Genomic DNA, 21,337 nt, shown 5'->3' with positions numbered 1-21,337 from the left:
GGTGCATCTTTACATTTTCATATATATCTATCTTCACATCTATCTATCTACCTGGTTGCCATATTATCTTCGGGTAACCGACCATAGATCTATCTACATATACATGGGTCTATGGTCTATCTATCTATATATATATATTATATATTGTATGAATCTATCATATTATGAATAAAAGCTGTGGCCAGATATCGCCAAACCATATATGTATTTTGTTTTAATGGCACCATCTGAGATAATAGAATTTAAGTTAATAGACTTAAATTCAGTTATCGCCGGGGCCACTCACGGATTGTGTTTCATGTTTTAGATTTACCCAACATGTGTGACGATATATTCTGTGACGTCATTAAGTCCTTTTTAGAATTTCCTCGCAGCAAGCAAGCTGTTTAAATTTTGTAAGCGGTAAACTTGAAAACCCGCCCTCCCACTCCTTTTTTATAGAACAAGATACTGCTCTTTTGTATTTATTTTTCAGGTTTGTGTCGGTGATAGTGATGATACAGATTTGACTGATGATGTTAACTTGTTTGCTGTTGAGAAAAGTGACTTTTATTTGAACTTTGAGCATCATAAATATATTCCCGTAAATGGCAGAATTCGCTGCATAGAATCTTAATGTTAACTATGAAATTTTAGGTTTTTGGATAATACAGACTACACTTGTGTATCCCACGGTGTTTTCTAAATTTAAAGCACCAGTGTATCCCACGGTGCATCTTTACATTTTCATATATATCTATCTTCACATCTATCTATCTACCTGGTTGCCATATTATCTTCGGGTAACCGACCATAGATCTATCTACATATACATGGGTCTATGGTCTATCTATCTATATATATATATTATATATTGTATGAATCTATCATATTATGAATAAAAGCTGTGGCCAGATATCGCCAAACCATATATGTATTTTGTTTTAATGGCACCATCTGAGATAATAGAATTTAAGTTAATAGACTTAAATTCAGTTATCGCCGGGGCCACTCACGGATTGTGTTTCATGTTTTAGATTTACCCAACATGTGTGACGATATATTCTGTGACGTCATTAAGTCCTTTTTAGAATTTCCTCGCAGCAAGCAAGCTGTTTAAATTTTGTAAGCGGTAAACTTGAAAACCCGCCCTCCCACTCCTTTTTATAGAACAAGATACTGCTCTTTTGTATTTATTTTTCAGGTTTGTGTCGGTGATAGTGATGATACAGATTTGACTGATGATGTTAACTTGTTTGCTGTTGAGAAAAGTGACTTTTATTTGAACTTTGAGCATCATAAATATATTCCCGTAAATGGCAGAATTCGCTGCATAGAATCTTAATGTTAACTATGAAATTTTAGGTTTTTGGATAATACAGACTACACTTGTGTATCCCACGGTGTTTTCTAAATTTAAAGCACCAGTGTATCCCACGGTGCATCTTTACATTTTCATATATATCTATCTTCACATCTATCTATCTACCTGGTTGCCATATTATCTTCGGGTAACCGACCATAGATCTATCTACATATACATGGGTCTATGGTCTATCTATCTATATATATATATTATATATTGTATGAATCTATCATATTATGAATAAAAGCTGTGGCCAGATATCGCCAAACCATATATGTATTTTGTTTTAATGGCACCATCTGAGATAATAGAATTTAAGTTAATAGACTTAAATTCAGTTATCGCCGGGGCCACTCACGGATTGTGTTTCATGTTTTAGATTTACCCAACATGTGTGACGATATATTCTGTGACGTCATTAAGTCCTTTTTAGAATTTCCTCGCAGCAAGCAAGCTGTTTAAATTTTGTAAGCGGTAAACTTGAAAACCCGCCCTCCCACTCCTTTTTATAGAACAAGATACTGCTCTTTTGTATTTATTTTTCAGGTTTGTGTCGGTGATAGTGATGATACAGATTTGACTGATGATGTTAACTTGTTTGCTGTTGAGAAAAGTGACTTTTATTTGAACTTTGAGCATCATAAATATATTCCCGTAAATGGCAGAATTCGCTGCATAGAATCTTAATGTTAACTATGAAATTTTAGGTTTTTGGATAATACAGACTACACTTGTGTATCCCACGGTGTTTTCTAAATTTAAAGCACCAGTGTATCCCACGGTGCATCTTTACATTTTCATATATATCTATCTTCACATCTATCTATCTACCTGGTTGCCATATTATCTTCGGGTAACCGACCATAGATCTATCTACATATACATGGGTCTATGGTCTATCTATCTATATATATATATTATATATTGTATGAATCTATCATATTATGAATAAAAGCTGTGGCCAGATATCGCCAAACCATATATGTATTTTGTTTTAATGGCACCATCTGAGATAATAGAATTTAAGTTAATAGACTTAAATTCAGTTATCGCCGGGGCCACTCACGGATTGTGTTTCATGTTTTAGATTTACCCAACATGTGTGACGATATATTCTGTGACGTCATTAAGTCCTTTTTAGAATTTCCTCGCAGCAAGCAAGCTGTTTAAATTTTGTAAGCGGTAAACTTGAAAACCCGCCCTCCCACTCCTTTTTATAGAACAAGATACTGCTCTTTTGTATTTATTTTTCAGGTTTGTGTCGGTGATAGTGATGATACAGATTTGACTAATGATGTTAACTTGTTTGCTGTTGAGAAAAGTGACTTTTATTTGAACTTTGAGCATCATAAATATATTCCCGTAAATGGCAGAATTCGCTGCATAGAATCTTAATGTTAACTATGAAATTTTAGGTTTTTGGATAATACAGACTACACTTGTGTATCCCACGGTGTTTTCTAAATTTAAAGCACCAGTGTATCCCACGGTGCATCTTTACATTTTCATATATATCTATCTTCACATCTATCTATCTACCTGGTTGCCATATTATCTTCGGGTAACCGACCATAGATCTATCTACATATACATGGGTCTATGGTCTATCTATCTATATATATATATTATATATTGTATGAATCTATCATATTATGAATAAAAGCTGTGGCCAGATATCGCCAAACCATATATGTATTTTGTTTTAATGGCACCATCTGAGATAATAACAAAAAACTGCAAAATTTCTTTAAACTACCAATTCAGTGGCAGCAACCCAACAATGGTTGTTTGTTTCATCTGAAAATTTCAGGAGCTGATACATTTTGATCTATTGAACAGTATAAGCCCATGTCAGATTTGCTCTAAAAGCTTTAGTTTTTGAAATATAGGACAAAAACTGCATTTACCCCTATGTTCTATTTTTAGCCATGGCTGCCATGGTTGTCGATGGATCAAAACTTCGGATACAATTTATAAACTAGATACCCTAAGGAACATTTAGTTAAAGTTTGAAGGTATTTGGCCTAGCAGTTTCAGGAGAAGATTTTTAAATGTTAGCAAACTTGATGAACAAATTGTGTAAAATGGTCTTATAAGGGCAATAACTCCTTAAGGGGTCAATTGACAATTTTGGTCATATTACCTTTTTTGTAGATCTTACTTTGCTGAACATTAATGCTGTTTACAGTTTATATCTATCTATAATAATATTCAAGATAATAACAAAAAACTGCAAAATTTCCTTAAAACTACCAATTTAGTAGCAGCCCTCATGAAAAAGAATGTCTGAATTTTTGCTGAGTTTTGCTGAATAGGTTCTGGACCCTAGCTGAATGCATGCTGAACCAAATTTTGGGATCTGAAAACGTGCTGAAGCACTTTTTCCAAATTCTGAACAAATACTGAAGACTTACTGGAATGTTCAGATTTGCTGAAAAAGTGCTGTAACATTTTCTGAAAAGTTCAGACTGTGCTGAAAAATTCAGACATCGCTGAACTGAAGCTGAAAATAATCTGAACTGTTCAGTTATTGCTGAACTCCTCAGACAAACATCTGAAACGTTCAGTTATTGCTGAACTCCTCAGACAAACATCTGAAACTATGCTGAAAATTTTTTGATATCTTTGAACAGTGCTGAATTTTTCAGAACAGCCCTGAAAACTTTCTGAACAGATTTTCAAGATCCTGAAATGTTCAGAAACAATACTGAAATCATTCTGAACAGAATAAATACTTGCTTAATTTTTCAGAGAGACATCTGAAAATGTGTTGAACTATTCAGACAGTGTTGAATTGTTCAAAACAGCTAAAAAAAAACTTTCTGAAATGATAGAAAGCTGAACTGTTCAGAACAGCTGTAAGTGCTTATATGAACAGATTTGCCAGATGCTGAACAGTTCAGACAGAATACTGAAAATCTTCTGAAAATAATACAAACAAGAATGTGTCCACAGTACACAGATGCCCCACTCACACTATCATATTCTATATTTAGTGGACTGTAAGATTTGAAATATTCAAATTTTAAATATAAGTTTATTATTTATTAAATGTTTAACTAACATATTCATTTATTCTTGTAAGAATAAGAAACACAGTTTTTACTATTTATTTATGAAAGCGCTAATGTAACGTTGCGCTCTTTTGAACAACACATTTTCCCGTTTCTGTTTTATGACGTTACGCCTTTGACGTGCGCTTCGTCGTCTAGACTTTATTTTGATAACATACGGATGCACATTATTTTATTAGACAGATCAAAGTTGGTAAGAAACTTTTTATGTATACTATCTTTTTATTATATCAAAACTTATTTAAAGAGAGAAAACATTGTGTACTATTTATTAGAAATATGCGTAACTTTTAATTATTATTTTAAACGTAATTTAACTTACGAGAGAAATTATGATACATGAATGAAATGGTTTTATTGTTTGTTTAGTTTAATATGAATACTTAAACATGTACATCTTATTATAATTTATGTATTTTATTTATGTGAAATTATTCTTTATTTGTAGAGAATCGATTATTAGCGACCATATGATTTTATAAAAGAATAAAAGATAGATACATGGTGCAACTTAACTCGCATACTCATTTCTTCGCCCTAAGTTAAACTTTATGTGATTCGTACATGGACCTTGAAATTGAGGTAAAACTCTAATTTGGCATTAGAATTAGATAGATCATATCATTAGGAACATGTATACTAAGTTTCAAGTTGCTTGGACTTCAAGTCTTCATAAAAAACTACCTTGAACAAAAACTTTAACCTGAAGCGGGACAGACAGACGGACAGATGAATGGACGGACAAACAGACAGACAAACAGATCCACAGAGCAGAGTAATTGATATAACATAAGCATTGTGACATATGATTTTTAAGGGAAAGTTTAAGAATTTGGTTCGTATCTTTTTGAGATATTAGCCAATCAGTAAAATCAAAATATATTCAAAGTGAAAATAGTTTATATAAACAAATAAAAAAATCTAAAAATCATTAACTACATGTACCAAAAAAAGGGGGTGGGTGTCATTTTAGATTCTCCCACTCAGGGGCACCCAAATGTAATCATGTCCACAGGTACCTGTGAAATCTACAATACACTATAATAAGCTGGCTTTCTGTTTAAAGTCATGAGTACTCTATTAATAATGCTATGATTGGTAATCACATTAAAAACTGAAGATCTTATATCAATTACAATTTATAACAAGTTTGTTTTTTCTATAATAAATTTCCTTTCTTTAAAAGTCATGATTCCCCAACTTGCTAAACATAATGTTAATTTTGGGGGCGAATTAACCAGGTCCGATTTGACTTGGTGCCGAACTGTCTATAACTGTGCCGATTTGACAAGGTGCCGGAATGTCTAAAATTCATTTATATGAAGACTTGAGAGGCATACCAAAATTATACCAGCAAGCACCTATGTTATATTAAAATATTGACACCGGAGGTCTTGCCAGGTGTCAATGTGTCTTGGTGTCGAAGTATTTATAAAAATTCAAAATTTGAAAAGGGAACTTACGTTGAAATTATTTGCGATTTGTTCGATAGCCTATCTGTTTTTGCTGGTGCACTGCCAGTGTTAATTTTATCTGTAGAAGAAGTTTTCTGAATCTCTCTCCAAGTTCTTAAATATGCCTTACTTAATTGTATTTCTGCATAAAAAAGAACTAAGAAAAATATCAGATTAGTCAATCGTTGTAATTGTAAACTAATACAGTGTTATTTACAAGCACTGATAGTACAGTCAGTTATATAGGGAGTTAAAACGTTTTCATGATCTAAGCTGGTCCCCTGCTGGCTACTACACTATGTTCGTAGAAAGTAGATGCCAGTTTAATAAGTGAAACCTTTCTGAACCGGAAACGCATAATAAATTACGTCAACAAAAAACTATTTAGGCGCCCTAAATACGATTTGTGAAATGATGGCTATATTTATCAGATAAGTATATTACAGTTTGAACTGAAATGTTTATTGAGACAATCTATAAATACCATTTTTGAGAAAGTCAACACCAGAAAATAAATAAAAATGATCAAAAATGAAGAAAATCCTTGAAATTATGTATTGAACTTGTGCACATCATTATGTTCTGACCATTCAACTTACATGTATTTAGAGAAAATCAGAGGAGGAAGGGGAATGTTCTTGGTTTTTTTAAGAAACCAGCTGTTTTTTTACTTTAATGGGGAAAAAAGAAAAAGGGGGGACATGCTTTTGCAAGTTTTGGTATGTGAGATACATGGGTTGAATATGGAACAAAGGGAGGGGGAGAATGTGAGAGAATTCATGATTTTTTTTTACAAAATAACCCGATTTGGTAAATGAACCATATTTTTAATTTGAGGGACAAAAAGGGGGGGGGGGGCATGCTTTTGCAAATTTTGGGATGTGAATTATAGGGGATTGTGGGGATATGAAATTGAATGAGGGGGAGGATGTCAGATGTGAGAGGAATAATGGAAAAAAAAATACAAAAAAGCAGGATTTCGGAAATGAACCATATTCATGATATTGTGCCCCTAACCTGAACTTAGTTAATGACACATTGCTTTTCTTTATGAAAGTATCAATCAATGGCAGATACAGGGTGGCAGGGTCCCACATACGGAGCTTCATATATATGATAATTGCATAGACTTTTTACAAGTATTCACACCAACAGGAGCGGATCCAGACATTTTAAAAAGTGGGGGTGTGGCAACTATATGTCCCAATTCAAATCGATAAATCGATAATGCATTGATCATTAAAAAAAAGGGGCGCCCTTTCCTCTAACAAAATAATGGATCTGCACCTTTCAATACAGAAAACTCTTAAGAAATGTTTATACTTTTTTTCGCTTCCCTTCAAAATTTATTTTTTTCATGATATTAAATCAATCAATTAAAAAAATGGCATTATAAAATATCATAATTTATATTGAATTAAAAAATAAGTAAGACATTGGATTCTTTGTGGATTGTATTTTCTTGCAGGTGAAAATCCTGCATCTTCCACAGAAACTTTTTGAAATTCAAGCAGAAATTGAACTGATCTAAGTTTGAAGCTCTGAAACTTCAATTTTGATTAATACAGAAAGAAAGAGAAGTTTACATATATTATAATCTGATTTTTATTTAATATACAAATGATTCTCAATTTCTGAATTAATAGAATCAAAAGTTCATGAATAATTCATGATTCACATTATTTGAAATAATTATCAGGCCGTTGAAATTGGATTGATGATTTTCCCTATTAACACAAGAAAATTTCAAAGGGTTGAAGGACAGGAAAGAGTCCAAAAGACTTCTTTTTTTTAGTCGGAAAAATAGAACAAGACGCATATTGTTAATGTTACTGTTATAGATACGAAATGTTTCAAGTGAAAGACGTGAGATTACATGTAGATTTACTGTAGTGCTCCTTTCGTGTGGTTACCTAACGGTGTACAATACTTGGCCCAAGTATCAACAGCAGCATGGAAGCTTTCACTTGGGACAATTATAAGTTTATTATACAAAATATAAAAATAATTAGATGTGGCATGATTGATGCTGAGCAAACAATTCATAGATAAAAAAAAACAAAAAACCCAGAGATATAATAAACGGTCATTACTGGTCAGTTAAAGATTAAAATGGGCAAAATCTATACTGTATTATGTATAACCGACTTCAAAATGTGTCCACTTTCTCATAAATTTCTTATGTCACAATGCTGGGTCATTGATGTCACAACATAACAAACTAATCATCAGTTGTAAAAGGCTTGACTGATCTGATTGCAACTATATAAGACACAAAATAAAAAGCAATAATAAAAAAGACAAAGACACAACTAATTATTCTACTTCACATATGACACCATTGTATTTCTTAAATAATGTTTATTTGTTTTGGATAAATAGTGTCTTTCAGACAGAATATTAAAAAGCTCATATTGTCTAAATACCAATGGAAACTTTCCTGAATTATAACTGAAAATCATCTGAACCTTTCCTGAAAAATGTAAGCTAAAGCTGAAAATGGTCTGAACCCGATCCTGAACAATAGCTGAAGACTGAATATTGGCTGAGTATAGATTAATTCAAATTTTTACTGAATATTTGCTTAAATATTGTTTTGTTTGTTGAACATTTTTGAAAGAAATGCTAAAAAGTTTACCTTTAGAGTCTTAGATGAACTTTAACAGAAAATTTTCTGAAAACTAGAGCGGGTTAAATTATAGCTGGTTTTTTTTAGAAAATGGTGTTTAAGAGGTTCTGAATATTTCAGCAAGTTGTTCAGAAAGATTCAGAAGTAATACTAATTATTTCTGAATATTTACTGAAACTCTTGCTGAATTGTAACTGAAAGTTTGCTGAAAACTTGCTGGAATGTGCCAAATTCAGCCATCTTTAAGCAAAAGGTTTTTTATAGGTTCTGAATATTTCAGAAAGGTGTTCAGAAAAATTCAAAATTAATGCTGAATTATTTCTGAATATTGCTGAATATTTACTGAAAATAACTTGCTGAATTGTTACTGAAAATTTGCTGAAAATGTGCTGGAATGTGCCAAATTCAGACATTTTTAAGCAAAAGGTTTTTAATAGATTCTGTAAAATTCAGCAAGGTGTTCAGAAAAATTCAGAATTAATGCTGAATTATTTCTGAATATTGCTGAATATTTACTGAAAACGTACTGCTGAATTTTTACTGAAAATGTGCTGAAAACTTGCTGGAACGTGCCAAATTCAGGCATTTTTAAGAAAAGGGTTTACTGAATGTGTTCAGTAAAATTTCAGCATCGAGTTCAGAAAAAATTCAGAAAAATATTTTCATGAGGGTGCAACCCAACAATGGGTTGGTCGATTCGTCTGAATATTTCAGGGCTGATAGATCTTGACCAATTGAACAATTTTACCCCCATGTCAGATTTGCTTTAATAGCTTTAGTTTTTGAGATATAAGCCAAAAACTGCATTTGACCCCTATGTTCTATTTTTAGCCATGGTGGCCATGTTTGTCAATGGATCAAAACTTCCGGATACAATTTATAAACTAGGTACCCTAAGAACCATTTAGTTAAAGTTTGAAGGTATTTGGCCCAATAGTTTCAGAGGAGAAGATTTTTGAAATAGTTTACGACGACAAACGACGGACGCCAAGTGATGGCATAAGCTCACATGGGGCCCGAAGGGGCCCCGATGAGCTAAAAATTGAATCCATATTATTTTGTGTATGCATGCAGACGTACCTGCTTGGCATCTGACGCCCACATCATAGGCATGGCTAAGAACAGCATATTTTTGTTTTGAACATTGCTCCAGCCTTGATTCAGAACCAGTACAATACAAATAGGTATACCATACAGGTACTGTGCTATCTGCTTGTCCAAAATATCCATACTGATATGGTATTGCATCTTCTCCACTAAAATGAAAATTTGCTGATTAGTATATTTGTTTATTGATTGAAGTTTGTATTTAATGCCACTTTGAGCCCAGTGGCTTTAAAATAACTGCCAGTTATATATCTATGGAGGAAGCTTGGATGCTTGAAAGAAACACAACATAAATTGCAGGAAAACTGGCAGTATTAGTCAATTAAGATTAGAGTGAAATACACAACCTACTTAAAACACTCGGCCACCAAGGCTCAAATTTTTTTTTTAACAAAACAGAAATTAAGGGAAGAATAGGTAGGAAATCGTGTCCAGAACATATTTGTTTATAGATGAAGCCTGCTCTTCTAACGGTGAGCTCTCCCATTACGCCATAAAACCAATATTTATTAGATGACAGATTGCACTTGTCTCCCCTGACACCAAGTTTTATAGATGACGCCAGCCTGTAGGAAAGTAAAACCTCAAATGAAACCAACTGTTATGCTAGCCTCGCCTAATATAAAAATTAAAGATGACACCAGCCTCCCAGATAGTAAATCTATAACTCTCACCTGAATCCTAACACTCTGCAGATGACACTAGCTTCTCTTGTAGTAAATGGTGCATTATATGTAGATATAGTTCCCCATACTCCATTTATTTTTATTTCTACTCTTCCTTCCAAACAGTTAGATCCATTAACAAGCCGCAATTCTACAAAAAATAATTTTTACGACAAATTATGTATTAAGTATCTCTTCTAGACTTGTGAAAGTGGAATTATTAAAATGGACCAAATATTTACGTTTTTTCCTTGCTAAACTAATGTAAATTTTTGAAAAGGATATAATGAAATCTGATTTCTTCCTAAACAAACCCAGTTTAAGGTAGATAACTGTGGATTCATTTATTTTTTGTGGGTATCAATTTTTCATGGATTGAGGAAAAGTTACATTATTGTGGACATTAAATTTCATGAATTTGCTAGTCTATGCAAACAAGGCCTATATAAAATTTGTAAATTGGCGAACATTTGAATTTGTGCCACAAATTTTGTGGTTGACCTGTACTCACGAAACCCACGAAAATTGGTATCCAACAAACAATAATGAATCCACAGTAGATTAACTGTATACTGCCATCTTGGATTGTGAAATAAAGAGTACACAATGGGTCAGGTTCTTTGCTTTATTTGCTTTGCTGAATTTACAGTAGATAATTTGATATACAGGAGTACTCTATGTTTATATTAGAATGCCTTACCTATGTTACTAGCGACAGGAGTAGTAGGTATTCTAGTCGTATAAGTGGCATTGTGTGGCAGCAGTGTGGTCGTTATGGTGGTAGCGTTGGCTGATGGTGTACTTTGGGTACTAGTCAGTGTTGTATCTAAAACATTATTGCATTATTACATTAAATAATTGACCATTATCTGTCTTGGTAATTAACTTACTGTAGAATCATTTATTTATTTTCGTGGGTACCAATTTTCGTGGATTGAAAAAAAAATTACGCTTTCGATGATATTAAATTTCGTGGTCTTGCAAAAGTCTGCATACACGTCTATGAAATTTGTAGTTCGTTGAACATTGAAATTCAGGATTACCTTGTACCCACAAAAAAAGCCTTTTTCAACTGATTTTTATAGTTCGTTCTTATGTTGTACTGTTATACCACTGTCCCAGGTTAGGGGAGGGTTGGGATACCGCTAACATTATTTATGTATGTAGTTAGTTATCAAAAGTACCAGGATTATAATTTTATATGCCAGACGCGCGTTTCGTCTACATAAGACTCATCAGTGACGCTCAGATCAAAATAGTTAAAAAGCCAAACAAACACAAAGTTGAAGAGCATTGAGGACCCAAAATTCACTGTCCAAAGTCAGAAGCCTGTATATTCAGTGGTTGTCGTTTGTTTATGTGTTACATATTTGTTTTTCGTTCATTTTTTTACATAAATAAGGCCGTTGGTTTTCTCGTTTGAATTGTTTTACATTGTCTTATCGGGGCCTTTTATAGCTGACTATGCGGTATGGGCTTTTCTCATTGTTGAAGGATGTACGGTGACCTATAGTTGTTAATGTCTGTGTCATTTTGGTCTTTTGTGGATAGTTGTCTCATTGGCAATCATACCACATCTTCTTTTTTATATATCCAACAAATAATAATGAATCAACAATAAATAAACACAGAGGTCTAAAAGCTGGAATGTGGACATCACCCAATGATACTTTCCAATTATTTGCACAATAATTCTCAACACAAACATTTTCAATAATCTTTTATAAAATAATTCTCTTTATCAGATATGTCAAAACAGCTCTGGAAAAAACTAGCAAGAATGCTTTGCCATGCTGAGCATACACCACTCAAGGTCAAACGGTATCAGAAACAAGAAAACGTCTGACAAATGTGAAAAGTATTATCAACCTTGACTGCCCATTAGGGTCAGGCACAATTTGTTAAAAGAAATTTGTCAATTATTGATGACAATATTTAACCTCTAAATCTCTATAATGGTTCTTGTAGTGTTGTTGTTGGATTTCTGTTTCATTTACATATACAACACTTCCTCTTTTAATAATACCACATCTGAGGGTCTGAATGAGGGGTCTTCATTTCTATATCGTTAAATATTTTTGAAGGCATCCATTCAACAATGAGAAAAACCCATACTGTATATAGTTTACTTATAATAAACAAAAACAAGGGTAATAACTCATATAAGGAGTCCTCCAATCTTAATGGTAATTTTTCTCTTTTCATAATATATTTTTATCCATCGTTTCCTATATCTTATATCTTTGGCCCATTATTCTCTATCAGCACCCTCCCCCCCCTATTTTTATGTAATCTAGTCCCATTACTTTCTATTTTGTTATAAACCCCATCCAGGTCCTCATATCTATACAATAACTTACAATTTAGACAATGCTGTTCGTCAAATCCATTAGCACAGTCTGGATATCCATTACACAGTTTATACACAGACACACAATCTGATGCACTCATAGAGCATTGCACATGGTCTATAGGACAATCTGAAATAAATAACACAATCTGGGTTAAACCATTACATAGTTTATACACAGATACACAATCTGATGCATCCATAGAGCACTGCACCTGGTCTATAGGACAATCTGAAAGAAAACAACACACAGTCTGGGTATAACCATTACACAGTTTATACACAGATACACAATCTGATGCACTCATAGAGCACTGCACCTGGTCTATAGGACAATCTGAAAGTAAACAACAAATCAGTCACTACCTATTCTTGTAGTCTGTCTGAGGCTCCTCCAAAAAATGGGTGCTCTTCAGAACAATTTCACCTTTGAAAATTTTAGTAAAACCAAAAGCATATAAACTCGTACTAGGTAGATACTAGGATTAAAATTTTATATTTACGCCAGACGTGCATTTCGTCTACAAAAGATTCGTCAGTGACGCTCGAAATTAAAGAAATGTAGCATGTGATTTAAATAGAAATAATTATAAATAGGACTCATGGTAAAAAAATTAAAACTTAAAAAATTATTTAATTTTTCTTTGTCTGTGCATTCAGATTTTAATGAAGTAATCATAGATAAGTGGAATACAACGATTGTATTCAGGTTAACTTACGCTCCATGTTTGTGGTGTAAATAGCCCTGAAACCATTATAAACAACACTGCCATCAGTATAGAAGTATACCATCATCTTGTTGGACGTTGACTGTACTACTCTTTGTCCACTCACAACACCTCTCAAGGTGACCAATAACAAATCACTATTAGTTAGTCCATCAAATACCTATAAAATAGGGTATGCATATATAATTCTTCATCCAAATTTACACTAATTAATGTATCACAAATCACTATCAGTTAAATTAGTCCATCAAATACCTATAAAATAGGATAGCATAAAGATTATTTTTCCTCCAAATTTTCAATGATGTATATGTAGCACAGAGAAAAACTTGGAACTTATATAACAAAGGAACTTCTATTTCATGACAGTGACAGTACAGTTTTAGAAACCCTCAGAATTATTCTGAAAACAACAATGACTATCATTTTGGAAAAAAGGTATAGTAGGAGCACTGTGAGTGGGTGAATGGCATTATCAGGTAAATATTATGTTAAATTTGCATTAAATTAAAAAGAATATATCCTACCCTTCCAGATAAAAAGTGGGATCAAAGAACAAACACTCCCCTTTCCATTTATCGCATTCTTAATAAACCAATGGGATATTAAACAAAATGGACCCATTAGCAGTTAAATACCATTTAGCTCTTGTTTCAGCATTGTAATACTTACATCCACATGATCACAGCAGTTTTCTGTATAGAAATGGGTGAAGGTCAACACTACTGTGTAACCAATTGGTGCCGTAATAAAGTAATAACAACGCTGGGAATTTGGATAGTTTCCAGGATAATTTGGTGATGCCAAAACTCCTGTAAGTCCAGTGAAATATCCACCACATGCTGCAAAAATTAACTAGATTTTATTTATTTGAAAAAATATGTTATTTTTTTTGTACCCAAGTTAGACCATAAGTTTTCTTGTTTGAATTGTTATACATTTGTTATTTCATAGCATTTTTTAGCTCACTATGTGGAATGGGCTTTTCTAATTGTTGAAGAATGCACAGTGACTTTTAGCTGTTAATTTCTGTGTTATTTGGTCTCTTGTGGATAGTTGTCTCATTAGTAATCATACCACATCTTCTTTTTTATATTTATATCTACAAGGGGTAGGAGGGGTGTCATTCCAAATTCCTGAAAAAATAAGCAGTCTTACCCAGATGTGAATTCAAGACATTTCTTTCTAACAAAATCCCAAGGTTAATGGAAAAAAAGAGGCAATAAAACCTTTTATTTTATGGATACCAATGATGCCATTATTGATGGTGTTCATTTTTAAGATACTGATGTTCTATACAAAGCTTAGCTTTATAGCAGCAGACATTTTTTATTGTTGGAGGAAGCAAGTGTTTCTGGAGAGAACCACAACCTTCAACAGGAAAACTGGCAATTGGTGGTCAATTAAGACTGGAGTCAAATGCAAGGAGGGTGATTCTAAATTAAATTTAAGTGATGCCAGACTAGTTATTCCTGTAGAAGAACTACTTAGATATTACATTACGTTTTAAAAATGTTAAACTTTGAATTTTCTTAAACATGCTGACTTTTAAGATTTCTGAGTTGAATGGTTATGTGGGTCTGTATTGATTGCTTGTGTATAGGTGGATGGGGATAGCTATCATTTCTCTTTTCATTGTTTAGATTTATTTTAACCAATAAAATTTCTTGAAACTGTGTATATAATTCATTACCATTCAAAGGATACTAATCTTAATGGATGTCATGAGTGTCAAGATATACCATGAATTAAACACTAGTATTAAGGTTTATCATAACAAATTGGCAAATACAGTCTTATTATCACCTAAAAAATACTGTGTACAGACTGACATGTGCGGTCTGGGAAGTTTTTATGTTTTTAGATATATAAAAGTTAAATTTATTTTGCATATCTGAAAGATAAAATCATTTTTGGAAAAGATCTGGATTCAAAATATTTTTTTGTCCTATGCTTTTTTATTCATCAATTTGGGAATCAGAATATTTTTTTCAAGAAAAATAGCATTTTCCATCTGAACTTATAATTTTATTTTAGACATAAACAAAACGCTATTGTAGCCTTGGACATTCGTTCTGAACATGCATGAAATATTTGCCACTGAACGTTAAACAACCAACAACATATCAATATCTAGGACATTATAAAGCTGGCATTTAAGGTAGCGCCTTCCTCATAAATAATATTTCCAATAGGCTGGTATGAAGAATTTATAAAATCCACAAAAAATTGGTTCAATGAAAATAAATAAATCAATGGTAGTTGTGATTAACCTTACCTCCTGGTGAATTGGTGGTTGTTGTATAAGGTGTTGTGTAATTGGTGTAACTTGTTGGTCTCCATGTTGTTGTGAAATTGGTGTGAACTGAAAATAAAAATCTTGTATCAGTGTTATTGTAAATTTGAGAATTGAAATGGGGAATGTGTCAAAGAGACAACAACCTGACCATAGAGCAGACAACAGCTGAAGGTCACCAATGGGTTTTCAATGTAGTGAAAAACTCCCACATCCCAAGGATTCCTTCAACTGGCCCCTTAACAAATATGTATACTAGTTCACTGATAATGGACATCATGCTTAATTCTGTACTATACACAAGAAACTAAAATCAAAAATTAAAATGCCAGCATTAATGTCTCAGTCCAGAATTCATCTTCTAGATACAACAAATGGAAGTTTTTAACGACCTTGACTGGCTATACAGCCCTTGCACGGTCGGCCCTGGCTTGCGCCTTTTTGGGCATTAAATAATTTAAATTTTACCATGTGGTAATTGAATAATCTTCTAGATTTTGACTGAATTATCAATAAATATGTGTCAGAAAAAGATAGATAACTATTGCTTTACTTTTCATGAAAATTAAGAGAGTTATCTACCCTGAGTTTTCTGTTGACAGTGGATCTTATAGGCACAACAAATTTATTTACTGTGGATTCATTATTATTCGTTTGATACCAAGTATAGTTGGATTAGTGGTTTCAGGTGAACCATGTATTTAAATGCCTACAAATTACAAATTTTTATAAAGCTGTATCCAGATTTTGACAGAAATGACATGTATCCATGAAAATGCAAGGTTTCATCCATTCATTAGAATTGGTACCCATGAAAATATATGAATCCACAGTAAACTGAAGAAAGATCACCAATTGAGCGATTTCCAAAGTCTTGTGTTAATCATCCTAAAGTTAAATGAGATCTGTCAATATAAAAGACCAATTGAAATACTAATTACATACTATATTTACATATAAAATAGCCATTTAAAAACTGGATTGGTTGATAAAAAGAGTAATCCTGAGGATCGATGGACAAAAAAAAGAACAGAGGGACAGACAAGCTTAAGAGTTGGAAGGATTAACACAATGATTACAAGTGTGGATATAATTTAGAATAACATTGCCACATACTTGATGCATCTGAAAAGACTGCTTGAAATCCTTTTCTGGTTTGTGAATGGTCTGAATAGAATTCAATAAACATCTGTCCAGAATAAGCTGTAACAGGGCTTGGTATTGAAGTTCCACAATATTTGGCTAGCCGTGTAGCACTTGATGATGACCCATCATAAATCTGTAAATAGAATTAATTAATTATAATAGCGTTCTCTTCAATAAAATAAAAATAATTTAATATTTTCAGGCAAACATCTGACAATGATCTATGAAATGAAGGAAATGAAATAGATTCTCAATTACTTGATAAAAAATAGAATGTTAAAATACATTTTTCATTCTGCCATTTCTAGCCATTTTTACTTTACTTTTCAATTGAATTTATCTATTAATAAGATGCACACTGTTGTATAATTGAACATGTCATTTGTTACCTATCATTTATTATTTTATATCAATTTTCATGTAAACATTAGATATTAAAGAGTTATGCAATTGGTGCAACATACATTACATTCTAGTTCTGTTTATTAGTGTAGACAACTGTTAATTCAGAAATTATTGCGTGCATTTATTATTGCGATTTTGTCATTTTAGACTTAAATGTTATTTTAATTATATTAAAACAGAGTAGCAAATATCCTTAACAGACTTACTGTCACATAATCGTAAGAACAGCTACTGCCGCCGGAAGGCTCTACGTCAAAATCAACAAACTGTAATGTTATTGGTAGCCACAATGGACTATGTATACAGTAGTTATGTCTCTCGTTATTAGGATAGTTGTTGGGGTAATTTGGTGTCTCTACCCAGCCATAGGAGGCATAATGACTTTCGTCACAGGATGCTGTAATAAAACAAAATTGCATATTCTGAACACTATCATCTGCTAACTATCTAAGACATTTAGAAAAAATATTTTCATAATTATATCATGTTACAATGTAGTATCAAAATAATTTCTTATCCACGTAACAATTAAGAATTTTGCAAACAAATCAACCAAATATGGTATATTTCAGTTTTATTGTATGATATCACTGATTTATTTATTGTGTGTCTTGCTTGTAAATGTATAATTAATATTATTATATATGTTATTGTTAAATGTATAATTTGTTATCCTCTTGTAGCACCATACATGTGCCCAAGTTGTAATGAATTGTCTGGTCTTGCTTAATTAATGGAGTATACCCAACAATTGACTCAAATAAATTTGACTTGTTAAATTTTTGTAAAATTTTGACAAAATATGTACCTTGACCTCTTGACAAAAATGTTAAAATCACAAAATTTGAACCAAACATGATACATAATAATTTACAGAAATAATTTCATATAGCAGTTTGACAAACACTAATTTTAATTATTGAGAAACTTGATCTCTCTTTGCTAACAGTATATATATTTGATTAAAATATTTATCTAATTTTTTAAAAGTTAACCCAAGGGTGTTCTTTAACTCCTTAATTTATATATCATGATTCAACTTAAATGAAAGTATGAAATATGGATGTTGTAACTGCCACTATCATCAAAATCAATGATCCATGAAAATGAGGTCAAGTAAACTCAATTTGCGACCATCAAATCACCAATTGATGCCATTGAGGCTTACAGCTAATTTCCTAATGCTTGTAGAGTAAAACTTTGGTTGGCTTGCTTGCTTTGTTTGTATAATTGTTTATACAAGCTTTGTAAATAAGATTGGCATTTTTAAACAATATATATAGGCATAGTTTACCTGTATATATTATATTTGAATTTAATTGGGTTTTATCCTAATATGATTGTACAATATACAAACAAAACAAGGAAGCTAACCTAAGCTTTGCTCTACATGCATTAGGAAATTAGCTGTAAAATGCAATACAGTTTTCTCCTAATTATTATACATGGACTTACCAGTGGAGGGTGTAGATGTGTAATTACTAATTGTTGGCATGGGTGCTGAAAATATAAAATAATAATTTTTATAATTATAACAAGAATGTGTCCAAAATCCACAGTTGCCCCATCAGCAGTATCATTTTCTAAATCAAAAACTTTAACCATGAAACAGGACAGAAGGACGAATGGATGAATGGACAGACAAGCAGACAGAGGCACAGACCAGAAAACATAATGCCCATAAATGGGGCATAAAAACAAGTGAAACTGTCAGCTACTACTCACTGATGATACCCCTGCCCAAATACTTGATGGTAAACAGGAAGTTGTTGAGTGATGAATCTCTACTATCGTAGGTGGGGCACAAAAACAAAAATGACTGACATTAACCACATCCACTGAACTACAGGCGCCTGACTTGGGAAAGGCTCATGAGGAATGAAGTGGGGTAAAGTAAGCAAACAATGGCTATTTCAAAATCTAAAGGACTATGGTTAATTTCATTTTATACACCACAAATTTAAAATAATGTCAGCTAGGTCACTGTTTATAAGGAAGATTCAGGGGTAACAAGGCACTTTTTTGTACAGCCATCAGCCATACAATTGTATTTTACTTTACATATATACATACCAACTTCACAATTCAAAATTTGTGCCATGCCCCTACCCATACAAAAATAATTAAAGTGCCTTTTAATTCCTCACTTTCCTCCCCCTTTCCCCCTTCCCCCCCTCCCCCTCATTTATTTTTGGAATAGCCCTATACAAAATCCTACATCACTCGTAAACTTACTTGTAGAAGTAATATCCAAGTAATGTATACATTGTTGACCGCTATAGTAGGAAGGGAATGAGGCACACAGTTGAGTGATATTTTCTAGTCCTGGTATATTCTGTAATCCACAACCATAGGCTATTCCTGAAACATCAAAATGATTGTCATTTAATTTGCATTCTTGAATACAGTGAATTAATATATTTACAATGTTTTAAATTAAAACTTTTGTCCATGTTCAACTATTTCAATAACAAATTTATTCAAACATTGCTAATTTTATTCAGAAGTCCAATGTTTTCCTGTCTTATGACAAATTTCTTATAACAACCTGGTTAATAAGCAATATTGTTATGGAGTGTATTAGAGAAGTAATAAAAGCATCACATTCATAAAAAAATCAAAAAAGATTTGCATTGCAGATATAAAAAAAAAGAAGATGTGGAATGATTGCCAATGAGACAACTCTCCACAAGAGACCAAAAAGACACAGAAATTAACAACTATAGATCACCGTATGGCATCCAACAATGAGCAAAGCCCATACACGGCATAGTCAGCTATAAAAGGTCCCAAAATGACAATATAAAACAATTCAAACATAAAAACAAACGGCCTAATTTATGTACAAAAAATGAACGAAAAACAAATATGTAACACATAAACATATGACAATGGTTTGTTTTTCTGAGTCAAATCTCATTTTACAAACAGTATCCACACCATAATGCAAAAAGTCAGTGCAGTGATGGGATAAACAACTCATTAAAAAAATCAAATTATGGGTACTGTTACACTAAAGTATCAGTTTTCAGGGGTCAATAATTGAAAATTTTCTTGGAGCATTATAAGAAATCTTTCAAAATAGCGTCATTTGTGTAATAGAAATATTGGAAAGAATAATAATTTATTATTTAAATATTTATCTTAAGTTTGATTTGATTGAAACATAGTAAGATAAAAGTAAGGATTGTTTATTCTACTGTTTTAGTATTTAACTTTTGATGTTTTTATAATGTTTTAAGAATATTCATTTATTCAATTTGTCTTCTGATTTTCAGTACCTTTTTTGTTAAAGTTACCCTGTTTAATGACAAGATTAGCATTTCATATGATATTCAGTCGGAGTCGGCCTTGCACAGGCCTCCAAATACGCACCGGACTGTATCAGTCCACTTGAGACTAGAGTTAGTCACCACTTCGGTGCAATTTGCCAGTGAGAGTTAGTTACCCCTTTTAGGTGCAATTTCACTACTATAAATACACAACACGAAGCAAATTTACTTACTTTTAAGACTACCTCTGGGAACACTTTATTTTCATTTCACATTTGAAATCAACTCTATTTTTGAACTCCATTTAAGAAAGATTTATACTCTTGTTCATTTCTGACTTTGTTACATTAAAAAACACATGCAATTATTGTACATTTGTGAATAAAATATAGTTTCATTTGGTTCTTTGACTGTTGTTCAGTCATAATCTGATATCAGGTATCCCGATGGTCCAATAGAGGCGAAGTATTGGCCACTACACGTTCCGGGAGGTGTCGTTACCGACCCCCTCCGTTACATTTGTTTAATTCACCTGATTGATAACCAAATGCATGGAAAAGTTTAAACGACACAGCTCTGTCAGGTGGTGATAATGGCGATCAAAACATGTCACCTTACCTGGACACTTCATTCTGATTTTAAACTGACCAGTTTTTGCTTTTAATCTTTTTTTAAATGTGCTAATTGAAAGAAGAGAGGGATAGGACCTTTAATGGGACTCTATGATAGGGTGTTTTTAAGCTCTGGATTTCGGGATTGACCCTTTACGGATCCGAGAATTTTTTATTTCAAAATTCAGGATGCCAGGATTTAAATTTATCTAAATTTGGGACCTCAGGATTTTGTGTTTTTAAGCCCAGGATTTC

General features: G+C 32.6%; 1 protein-coding gene across 1 annotated transcript in view; it reads right to left on the bottom strand.

Annotated features, from left to right (window-relative positions):
* The window catches only part of LOC139498060 (MAM and LDL-receptor class A domain-containing protein 2-like), a 257,555-nt gene that overhangs the window by 81,996 nt on the left and 154,222 nt on the right, over positions 1–21,337 (bottom strand). The window contains exons 21-31 of the mRNA XM_071286361.1: positions 19,435–19,560; positions 18,655–18,699; positions 17,406–17,596; positions 16,765–16,927; positions 15,631–15,717; positions 14,025–14,194; positions 13,344–13,512; positions 12,635–12,754; positions 10,975–11,100; positions 10,284–10,425; positions 9,583–9,758 (exon numbers count right to left, since the gene is read on the bottom strand). Of these exons, the coding sequence (XP_071142462.1) occupies positions 9,583–9,758; positions 10,284–10,425; positions 10,975–11,100; positions 12,635–12,754; positions 13,344–13,512; positions 14,025–14,194; positions 15,631–15,717; positions 16,765–16,927; positions 17,406–17,596; positions 18,655–18,699; positions 19,435–19,560 (1,515 nt within the window). The remainder of the gene's footprint in view (positions 1–9,582; positions 9,759–10,283; positions 10,426–10,974; positions 11,101–12,634; positions 12,755–13,343; positions 13,513–14,024; positions 14,195–15,630; positions 15,718–16,764; positions 16,928–17,405; positions 17,597–18,654; positions 18,700–19,434; positions 19,561–21,337) is intronic.

The sequence above is a fragment of the Mytilus edulis genome, chromosome 12 (genome assembly GCF_963676685.1).
Source record: "Mytilus edulis chromosome 12, xbMytEdul2.2, whole genome shotgun sequence".
Lineage (NCBI taxonomy): Eukaryota > Metazoa > Mollusca > Bivalvia > Mytilida > Mytilidae > Mytilus > Mytilus edulis.
The sequence above is the reverse complement of the archived record's forward strand: the minus strand, read 5'-3'. Positions and strand labels throughout refer to the sequence as shown.